Consider the following 10364-nt stretch of genomic DNA (forward strand, 5'->3'; position numbering starts at 1 on the left):
GGAGAGGGCAACAACACCGAGGGGCCGGGATACCCAAAAAAAAAAAAAAAAAAAAAAAAAAAAGAAAATCACAGTAATAATTGCTCTGGCAAGATTGATGCATGAATATTAAAAAGTCAGTGAAAACAGAATATTTGCAGTCTAAAAAAACTTACCTCAAAATTTACTGATTTTGTGGTGATTACCACAAATTCTTTGATATATCTCCCTCTTAGAGGCTTAATCCCCTTCCCCTTGAGTGTCATGAGCTAGACTTAATGACTTGCTTCTAACAAACAATATGGAGAAGGTACAGTAAGAAAAACCTGGCAAACATCACGTCAACCTTACAAGTGATCAAGGTTAACACCACTAGTAATAAGTCATGTTGATATCACTGCTTTTGATATGATGTAACAAGAAGGGCACATCATCTCTTGTATTCTTCCTTTAAATTCATAATTTCAGTCTGTTCATGAGAAGAGAGCAGACAAAGCCAAACTGAGGGATATTCTACAAAACATCTGACCAGAAATCTCCAAGAGTGTCAAGACTGTGGAAAGTCTGAGACAGGGTCACAGTCGAAGGACTAGACTAAGGCGCCATAATGACTAAATGCAATGTGGTATTCTGGATTGGACCTGGAACAAAATGAAGATATTAGTGGAAAAACTGAGGAAATCGAATCACATATGTAGTTAATAATATTGTATCAATGTTAATTTTTTGGTTATGTAAGATGTTGACACTGGAGGAAGCTGGGTGAGGAAGGGTATGTGGGAATATTCTGTGTAAATCTTAACTGATCTTTTTTAAAAAAGGACTAAGAGCCATTCTACTGGAAAAGCATCAACACAGGTTCTTTGAGGGTGTAACTGTGTATCTGGTTCCTAGTTCTTCCAGATACATGGAGGATGACACTTCCCTCCCCTTTGACAATAGGCAGAGCCGTGTGACTTGCTTTGCTCACATATATAAAATATGAGTGGAAGTGATGTGTTTTATTTCCAGGTAGATGTAGAGCCAACAAGTGGGGTTTTTTTCTCTCTTTTAAAAATTCTATCAGAAAAAAAAAAATCTATCAGTTCCCCATTTATATATATTTTAACTGAAAAATTGAGTCCAGATTTCATCTGACGGATTAAATATATACCAATAACCAAGACATTTTTGAGAAAGAGTAACAAGGTGATACTTGCACTAGTGGATAAGGAAAAGAAAAGTCAAGCACTTCCTGAACATTTACCATGTAAGTGTCAACTACTGTTCTAAGTGTTTGACATGTTTTAACTCATTTAATCCTCACAACATCCCTAAAAAATAGGCAATATTATTATGCCTATTTTACAGATGGGGAAAGGGAAGCAGTCTTGTTAAAACAAATTTCTGACCTGTCATGGAACAATACTTTCGTAAAATATAATAAAAATGAAGTACCAGGAAAATGAACCATCAAGAATTTGTGGAAGGGCACTGGTCCACAAACCAAACTTTGTTTTTGTTTTTGTTTTTGCGGTAGGCGGGCCTCTCACTGTTGTGGCCTCTCCCGTTGCGGAGCACAGGCTCCGGACGCGCAGGCTCAGCGGCCATGGCTCACGGGCCCAGCCGCTCCGCGGCATGTGGGATCTTCCTGGACTGGGGCACGAACCCGCGTCCCCTGCATCGGCAGGTGGACTCTCGACCACTGCGCCACCAGGGAAGCCCACAAACCAAACTTTGAATAGATATGTTCTAGATTTCAAAGACAAATTGTGGTGAGAGTTCCCCGATGGCCTAGTGGTTAGGATTCTGGGCTTTCACTGCTGTGGCCCAGGTTCAATCCCTGGTCGGGGAACTGAGATCCCGCAAGCCGCACGGCATGGCCAAAACAAACAAACAAACCAAAAAACCCAAACTGCATAGATGTGTAAAAACAGATGTTAAAAACGGACACATGAAAAAGGTGCTTTTGTGGGTTGAAGAAGACTGTTCCAATGTCCTATGATCCTATAATCCAGTGACTATAATTGAACTCATCCAGGCACTGGGAGACACTGAAATTGTTCAATGACAAGAACTCAGAAAATATTTAACGTAAAACCTAAACTGATTTTCCCTTCAGCTCCCTTGGGGACATATTTACTGTTACCTAGAACCTGTTCTTCACTCATAGCAATTATCTCTCCAAGATAAGAAAGATCACACCCTTCAGGTGGACCTGGTAAACAGAGCTGAGTCTACTGAGCAAGGTATGCTTTACCTTCTCCAGCCCCACTCCTCCATCCTCAGCTTGGGGTGCCTTTGTAGAATTTTTAGAGCATGGAAGACAGACATCTAGGGCTTCCTCCTTCCTTGGCCCATGCTTTCAGGGGAACAAAAGGCAAAAGATTGAAACCAGTGACTTCCAGGATGATGCTGTGCCATGGTTCTCTGTAGCATTTCTGGGTAGTAGTATGAATCATAAATTTCAAATTACCTTAACTTGGACTTCTAGTCACAAGGTTCATGTAGAGCAGGTAGTCTAGAAGGTATATTTAGAGCCCTGCATGAGGCATGGGAGAAAAGATAGAAGCATGACCTACGATTAAAACTTAATCAGCTGATGGCATTCCTTATGTCTTTATCCTCAGGCTGAGAGAGAATATGAGGCATTGGTAGAAATAAGATAAAGTTCTTCAGGTGATTTCTCCACATAAAATCTGGAATCAGGGCAAAGTAAGAATGAAACTGAGTACCCCTCAACTCCCGAAATCCAGAAAACTCTAGACCAGAGTGCAGTGATATGTCTCTGAGAGAACCCTACCAACCCAGGATAAAATCCTGTAATAGCTCTGGCTTATCATACACAAGTCCTTGACTTCTTGGACACCAAAGACACTTAACCCTTCCTTAACCCTTGGAAAGAAAGGGCCTCAGGGAACGTCCTCTCCCATGAAACAGACTTATAGGAAAATAAGAGGGTCACAGTTTACTTAAGAGGGTCACAGTCCACAGCAAGTCCATGTGTAGGCACTGTTCCACCTTTCAACTCATTTTATCCTTATGAACTTCAATTTGAGAGAGATACCCTTTTGTGATCTCCAAGAACGCAAATGACTAATACTGACTAACGCTTCCAAGTCAAGTGGCTGCCGCTGCCCTGTCAGAGGCTGTGAAAGCCAGAAGACACGTGCTCCTCTCAGAGCCCTGGCTTCTCACCTCTCACCTGGGCAGTTGGCTCTGAGCAGATGGGGCTGCTTCTGTGACAGGAACCTAGTGTTGTCCTGGTTCTATCCCAGTTCTTTCCAAATACCCTGAACCCAGGGCCCAAGTGACTCATTCTTCCTTCTCTTCCTCTTCCTTGAACAAGTGAGAGGTCTTCAGATTTCTGTTCAAACTAAGTGCTGGTCAACATCACTTTCATTCCTCCTCCTGGTAGGAGTCATACCTTACGGTCCTGGGGCCAGAAAATGACACAAGAATTCTAAAGCATAATTTTAAAGAATACTAAAGATCTGGTTCACTTTCTTGCAGTTCTAGTAAGGATTAATGTTAAATCAGAAAAGAAACGTAAGAACATTCATATTCTTCCCTCTTGGTCCAAATCCACATAAGAACACAGGCAGGACTGCATGTGAGATTTTCCCACCTTTTATTTATATAATTGTATCAAGAACGTAGCCACTGGTGTCTTCAGGCTTTGCATCTCTAGCACAAGCGGTCTCTTTGCCCTGAGCAGTGATCTTCATTCCCAGGACAGAAAGTATACATTGCCCTGCGTGTCTCCCACTGCGAGCTGCAGGGCAGAGTTAGGACCCAGCCAAGGTTCCAGGCAGCTCACTGCCCCTTCACATCGGAACAGGCCCAGCTACAATGGGAACAAAAATGGGAGATGTGGGCTACAAGCCTAGGGCCTCCTTACTTATTTGTCTCACACCAATGACTTTTGTTTAGAAACAGGTTAGTTGCATATTACTGCAAGAAGGACAGAAGAAAACAGTCTTGATCTTTTACCCTTTCTTACCCCAAGTTTGCTCTATGACATCCCTTTAGCCCTTACACACACGCGCACGCGCACACACGCGCACACACACACTTACGAGCTGCATACTGGGTCTCTCCCACAGTTTAACATCTCTGTCCTTTGAAGCCGTCACCAGCAACTCAGGCAGCACGTGGAGGGCTGTGACAGGGCCTGTGTGAATCTTAGGGAGGGAGGGGAAGAGGTGTGGTGAGTTCTCAGTGGACCCTCCTCAGACAAGGAAGCAGAGAAGTCTGCTGGGTCAGACCTAGAGCCTCCTCCCCAACGTCTGTGACCTTTCCCTCAAACTCACCTTTCTACGCTGCCGTGTCTTTAGCTGTGGGACTGCTGGACAGGTATACGTGTCAGCACATACACACGCGTCTGTCTCTGGAGTTCGGGTTTCAGGCATTTCTGCTTTTTCCTGCCAGATATTATCTGTGGTCCATTCTCCTTCAACGTTGCATCTAGCTAGGTTCCACAGCGTCCCATCAGAGCTGGCACACAAAAATGAGGACCCTGCCATTTCAAGGGTAGAGTTTGAGCCAGGTCTTAGACTTTGAAGGACCCACCATCCTCCCCTAGGCCACCTCTGGATTCCTTGGGCCCTCCCATCACCACTCACCAGATTCAGGTTTGGCCTGAGTTACCGATATGAGGGTCTTATTAGGATTCTCTAAGCTCAGATCAAATTCTGGGCACTCTTCAAACTCTCCTAATTCCTTTTGGCTCTGTGAAAGGATAGATCATTTTGATAAGCCTACTTGTATCACTTACTGCTGCCCAGACAAAGCAACTTTTTTCTGCTCTGGGCTGGTCAAGATTTTTTTAAAAATCGTATACTAGATACAGGAAAGTACTGATAGACAAATCTTAAAGGGACATCTTGATAAAATTTTACACGTGTATACATCCATGGAATCCCTGCCCAGATCAAGATGTAGAACATTTCCATCACCCTGGAAAGTTGCCTTCACGCCCCTTCCCAGTCAATACCAGAGTATCACCACCCCCAGAGCTAACAATATTCTGACCTCTGTCACTATGAATTAGTTTTGCTTGTTCTTGAACTTCACTTAGGTGAAATCATGTAATGTGTACTCTTTGGTGTCTGGCTTCTTTTGCCCAACATAATGTCTATGATATATATCTGTACTGTTCCAGACACTGCTAATACAGTGGCAAGACAAAACAGACATGAAGAAAATGCAATGGAAACAACTAGGTTTATGGTTTCCCACGATTCTTTTAAACACTAGAATCCTTTTTAGTATCAATGAAATCTTATAGGGAAAACCCAATATAAAATGCTCTTAAGTAGAGCTAGAGTTGAAGGAAGAGAAGGGGATTTGGAACCGACTGCTTTTCCCTTCCTCCCTCTTCTCCCCCATCATGGCCCCAAGGCTTTAAAACATTGGTCCTGGACAAATGTTCAACACACACCCAGACAGAACTTACTGAGAAAGAAAGAACTCTGAGGTTCATTGACTGCAGGACAAACACACCATAGTCCGGGTGGGTGGACAACATTATAGGATCTTCTGAATAGCTTCTCCTGGTTTATAAGAAAGAAAAGAGACTAAGCCCAGGAACAGCTCTCCGGAAGACCCCAATGTTTGTTCTAGTTAGACCCAAACTCAGGGTAGCCACTAACCCACTTTTCCTCTTCCTCCAGCCCAAGAGAAAACATTTTGATCTTACCAGATTACAGAGGGCTCATCACCTGGCTTCATGTGCAGTAATTGCAAATCTGCTTTGGCCAAGATGAGGGAGTGACCGTCAGGGACCAGACTTACACCTGTCAGGAACCCTAAGTCCTCCTGCAGAACTCGGTTCAGGTGAAGACTATAGTGCAAAAAACGATACATGGACAGAGGAAGATTCTACTTTAGTCCACCTCTCTCAGTTCCCCATGAATTCCTCAGGAGTAAAGTATAAAACAAAATATATCACCGTCCCTACAATTTTGTGTTCCTCTTTCTGTTTTTGTTATATTAGTATTCATCATACCATCATCACCTTAACTGCTCAAACCAGGAATCTCTAACATTCCTGTCCTTTCCTTCCCTCCTGACCTCCAGTTGATTGATAAGCACTGTGGACTCTACTGGCAACACAGGCCTAAATCTTTATCTCTCCTTTTCATCCCCACTGCCCAGGTCAGGGCTCACGTTCTGTCTTCCCTGGACTAGAGCATCAGCTGTAGATGTGGTCGCCCTACGTTTAGTATCTCTCTACTACTAACCATCCTCCGTGTGGCCACTAGAGTTCTCTTTCTAAAATTCAGATAATTATTCTGCTCAAAATTCTTAGCACTGTGCCCTCTACAGCCTGGCCCCAGTTTATTTTTTCAACCCAATTCCCCACCACCACTCGCACCAAGAACGCAAAGACTGAGCTATACTCAGAACACACCACGCACTCTCATGCCTCCATGCCTTTTGTTAATGCTACCTCCTCTTCCTAAAACACCATTCCCTTCCCTTACTGATTCAGAAAATGCCTACTCATCCTCTAAGCCCAATCTCAAATAGCAACTCTTTTGTAAACAGTAAATGTCTTAAATTCTGCAGCCCCAGGAATTTTACATATATGCATATAAAATATATATATATATAACTTTATTATAGCAGTAAGCACTCTGCATATTGTTGGCAGTTTACGTATCTGCACATTCCTGTACTGTGAGCTCCCTTAGTTAAAAATTAATTTCAATCTGGTTCACACTGCCTGGCCCAGAGCTTAGCATAAAGTAGGCACTTGATAATTATTACTTAAATTGACATGATGAGCAGAAAACAATTTCCCAGTGACCTTTTTCCTGCTTACTAACATCCTATTGACCTAGTTCAGAAGTAGGAGGGAGTGATTTGAGCAAAATCCCAGATGTAACTGTATTCATTAACCCAGCCGCCTCATCTCACCTGAAATTTCTGGGCGCTGAACCCTTCTGCAGTTCCACTTGCCACTCACTGACTTTTTCATCAGCACTGACAACAATCAAGGTGTGTGCTGAGTACCAGATCAGAGCACTGATGCGGCCTGGAGCCTAGTGAATACAAGTTCATTTCAGTATTTCTGAGGAACCAGGATTAACCTTCTTCCCCATCCCAGGCGTCTACGCAACCTCTAACCCCAGCACATACCATCAGATACACAGCCAGGGCAGAATTCACATAAACAAAGAACTGAGGTCGACCCAACTCACCTGTGCTGTGGCCACAGCCTTAGCTTCCTGCCACAAGGTGAGTTCCCCAGCTTGATTCCCAGACACTGCTACAGAACCGTCTGGGGCCCAGGCCACAGCAGTGATGGCTGCATGACTCCTGGGTATATATGTGTCATCTGGAGAAGAAAGGAAGTGATTCATTAGGAGCTGGACCACTGTTGGGATACAAGAGGAGATAGCAGGCTACCCTTGACCTTCCTGGTCCGACAAACACACCCCCCTTTCACACCTTGAGTCTCTCCACACCTCACTCACCTGCTTCTTCAGGTACCTGCCAGAGCTGTATGGAACCATCCTCTGAGGCAGTCAGCAGGAGGCCTGAGGTTTCTGAAACAGCAGCTGCACTGACTGGGCCACTGTGTCCCAGGAGGGTGTGTGTTTGAAACACCTAGGAGGAAAGGATGGAGATGGAACAGTGGGGAGGGGACACAACAGGATGCTGTCCCATCATACCCTCTCCACTGCCCCCACCCACGGCCTTTCAGGGAACTCACCAAGAGTGGATGCCACAACCGTGTGGCCCCATCCAATCCCACAGTTACCACCAGAAGCTCTGACCCCAGCTGGCCAGCTGATAAGACACAGAAACTGAGTCAGGAGAAGGGGAGAAGGGAACAGGCAGTGGGGACGGGAAGGTGGCTGACATTTCATTACCTGCACTGGGCTCCAGGGCAGCTGCACAGTGGCTGATGGGTCCTGAGTGAGCAGGGATGCTGGTCATCTCCACACCCTGATGGTCCCACACTTTCAAGGTCCCATCTCGGCCCACAGATACCACATGCCCCTCCTGCCCCAGAGCACAGGATAAGAGAAGAGTCACACTGAGCAGGACATGGGAAATACGACTCCCGCCACAGAGGTGTGGGCTCAGCATTAAGGGCCTAGAAGATGTCAAAGAATGAGGACATCCCGGATAGTGGGGCTGGGAGGCTCAGGACTTCCATCATGCCACGAGGTCATGATACTAAGATACTGTGTTTTCATGCTCCCCCTCCCCTCACAACAACCCTCAGCCTCAATACCCTAATCCTGCTCTAATTCAGGCCCAAGCATCTCACTTTTTTTTTTTTTTTTGCGGTACGTGGGCCTCTCACTGTTGTGGCCTCTCCCGTTGCGGAGCACAGGCTCCAGACGCACAGCCTCAGCGGCCATGGCTCATGGGCCCAGCCGCTCCGCAGCGTGTGGGATCTTCCTGGACCGGGGCACGAGCCCGTGTCCCCTGCATCGGCAGGCGGACTCTCAACCACTGCGCCACCAGGGAAGCCCAAGCATCTCACTCTTTATACTCCTTTTGTCTTTGGGATTAGATACGCAATGCATCCAGTCTCCCAAAGCCCCCTTAACCTTCCCAGGGACCCCCAGTGAGCTCTCCACTGCCTTCTCACCACGGCCAGCACGGCGCTCACGGCACTCTGGTGACCCAGGAACTGACCAAGCTGCTGTCTCGACTCTGGGTCCCACAGCCCTACAGAGCCATCACTGGAGCAGGAGACCTGCAGAGTCAGAGAGCAGAGGAGTGGAATAATCAGCATCCCTCCAGCATTTCTCTATACTTATAACGTAGGGTGGAGGGCTGTAAGCCTTATGATTAACAGCAAGGGCTGTCCTGCGTTCAAATCCTAGTTCCACCATTCATTGCTTGGTGACCTGGGGCCAGTTCATCTCTCTGGGCCTCAGTCTTCTCATCTGTTCAACTAGGATAATGACAGTGTACCTACTGATATGGGGCTGAAGCATCTACGTAAAGGACTTAGCAGGATGCCTGGTGCATAGTGAGCATTGAATAAATAGTAGCTATTGTTCTTGTTATTAACATAATGTCAGTCAACAACAACTTTCTCTCACCCGGACAAAGATGAGAAGTCTGCAACGCCCAGGAGAGATCTGGCTGCCTACAAGTCAGGGGTAGGACAGACAATGACAAGTCTATTCAATTGCTACTCCTTTCTTTTTGAGAACAACAGGGACTCTGCGTTGGAAAACTAGGCTTTACCAACGCTAAGTGCATAATTTGAGACCCATTTTTCACTTAGGACCAAAGAAATCATAGCACCACCTTTACCTGCAGGGACAGGGCATCCTAAGCCCTTGGGGAGACAGTTCTGTGTTCTTGTTAAGAGCAGGGGCTTTCTTATCATAAAGTTTACTGGCTCAGCTTCTTCACTTACATACCCTGGAAATGGTCTTTAATCTATAGCTGAGCTCAATATCCTTGTCTATGAAACAGAGAGAATAGTAGTATCTTCTTTACAGGGTGTTGTAAAGACTAAATGAGGCCATATATGCCAAGGGCTTAGTCCAATGTCTGGCACATACTAAGTGCTCAATAAATGTGAGCTATTATATTGGGTGTTAGAAAATCATATACTATATTATAAATGGGTATTAGGAACGGGATGAGGTGGGATGTGTTGTCCTCCCCCAGGAACCCTGCTGAGCTTTGTGCCACCCCACCCCCACCCCTTCACTCACCAGGAGGTTGTCTTTGGTCCAGGCACAGCCAGTGACCCAGTCTCGGTGACAGGCAGAGAAGGAGCAAATCAGAACAGGGGCTTTGGGTGTCCTCACATCCCAGCAGAGCAGACTCTGGACAGGCCCCAAGAGAGGAAGCCATCAGGACCATAGGACAGAGGTAGGAACACCAGGGCCATCTCAGCAAAAGGTTTCAAGGAAAGAGGGAATATCAAAGGAGGACGGGTGGACAGATCCCGTACAGGCCATTGAGCAAAGCAAAAAGCTGGAGGAAGCAGTGGGAAGTGAGCTGCTCAAGAATCCAGGACCAGAGGGGCTGGGGGCCCACGGGGAGGAGGGCCCTGCAGCTCACCCGATCCCTGCCCCCGGTGGCCAGGCTACATCCATCGGTGCTGAAGCTACAGCAGCTTACGGGGCCCTCGTGTCCCCGGAGCTCAGTGCCACAGGGAAAGTCTTCTGTCTTTTGTGGCAGTGCCAGCAACTGCCTTGGCCACAGACGCACCGTGAAGTCCTCTGCATTAGAAATGGGGAGAGAGGAAGATTTTCTGAAAGAGGAAGTGACACAGGCCTGGGAGGCCAAAGACAAAGGCAATCATGGGGGCTGAAGGTGATGTCTGAGGGCACAGCTCCAAGGGAGGGACGCCGTGAGTCCCACCCAGGTCCTGGACAAGGATCAGTCACCATGTGAAAGCACAGGGCAGGAAT

At 46.3% G+C, this 10364-nt stretch overlaps 1 protein-coding gene and 1 non-coding gene across 3 annotated transcripts in view; one reads left to right on the forward strand and one right to left on the reverse strand.

Annotated features, from left to right (window-relative positions):
• Nucleotides 1–1741: 1741 nt before the first annotated feature.
• Nucleotides 1742–1813, forward strand: TRNAE-UUC (transfer RNA glutamic acid (anticodon UUC)). The gene has a single exon. It is a non-coding gene; the product is annotated as a tRNA-Glu (tRNA).
• A 1869-nt stretch (nucleotides 1814–3682) lies between these two features.
• Nucleotides 3683–10364, reverse strand: part of TEP1 (telomerase associated protein 1) — a 37396-nt gene continuing 30714 nt past the window's right edge. For both annotated transcript variants that reach the window (XM_007462541.1, XM_007462540.1), the window contains exons 41-54: nucleotides 10012–10172; nucleotides 9660–9773; nucleotides 8573–8680; nucleotides 7842–7974; nucleotides 7682–7758; nucleotides 7443–7575; nucleotides 7167–7303; nucleotides 6883–7007; nucleotides 5660–5803; nucleotides 5417–5513; nucleotides 4584–4689; nucleotides 4272–4477; nucleotides 4038–4142; nucleotides 3683–3805 (exon numbers count right to left, since the gene is read on the reverse strand). In XM_007462541.1, coding sequence (XP_007462603.1) covers nucleotides 3683–3805; nucleotides 4038–4142; nucleotides 4272–4477; nucleotides 4584–4689; nucleotides 5417–5513; nucleotides 5660–5803; nucleotides 6883–7007; nucleotides 7167–7303; nucleotides 7443–7575; nucleotides 7682–7758; nucleotides 7842–7974; nucleotides 8573–8680; nucleotides 9660–9773; nucleotides 10012–10172 — 1769 coding nt within the window. The remainder of the gene's footprint in view (nucleotides 3806–4037; nucleotides 4143–4271; nucleotides 4478–4583; nucleotides 4690–5416; nucleotides 5514–5659; nucleotides 5804–6882; nucleotides 7008–7166; nucleotides 7304–7442; nucleotides 7576–7681; nucleotides 7759–7841; nucleotides 7975–8572; nucleotides 8681–9659; nucleotides 9774–10011; nucleotides 10173–10364) is intronic.

The sequence above is a fragment of the Lipotes vexillifer genome, unplaced genomic scaffold (assembly GCF_000442215.2).
Source record: "Lipotes vexillifer unplaced genomic scaffold, Lipotes_vexillifer_v1.1 scaffold164, whole genome shotgun sequence".
Lineage (NCBI taxonomy): Eukaryota > Metazoa > Chordata > Mammalia > Artiodactyla > Lipotidae > Lipotes > Lipotes vexillifer.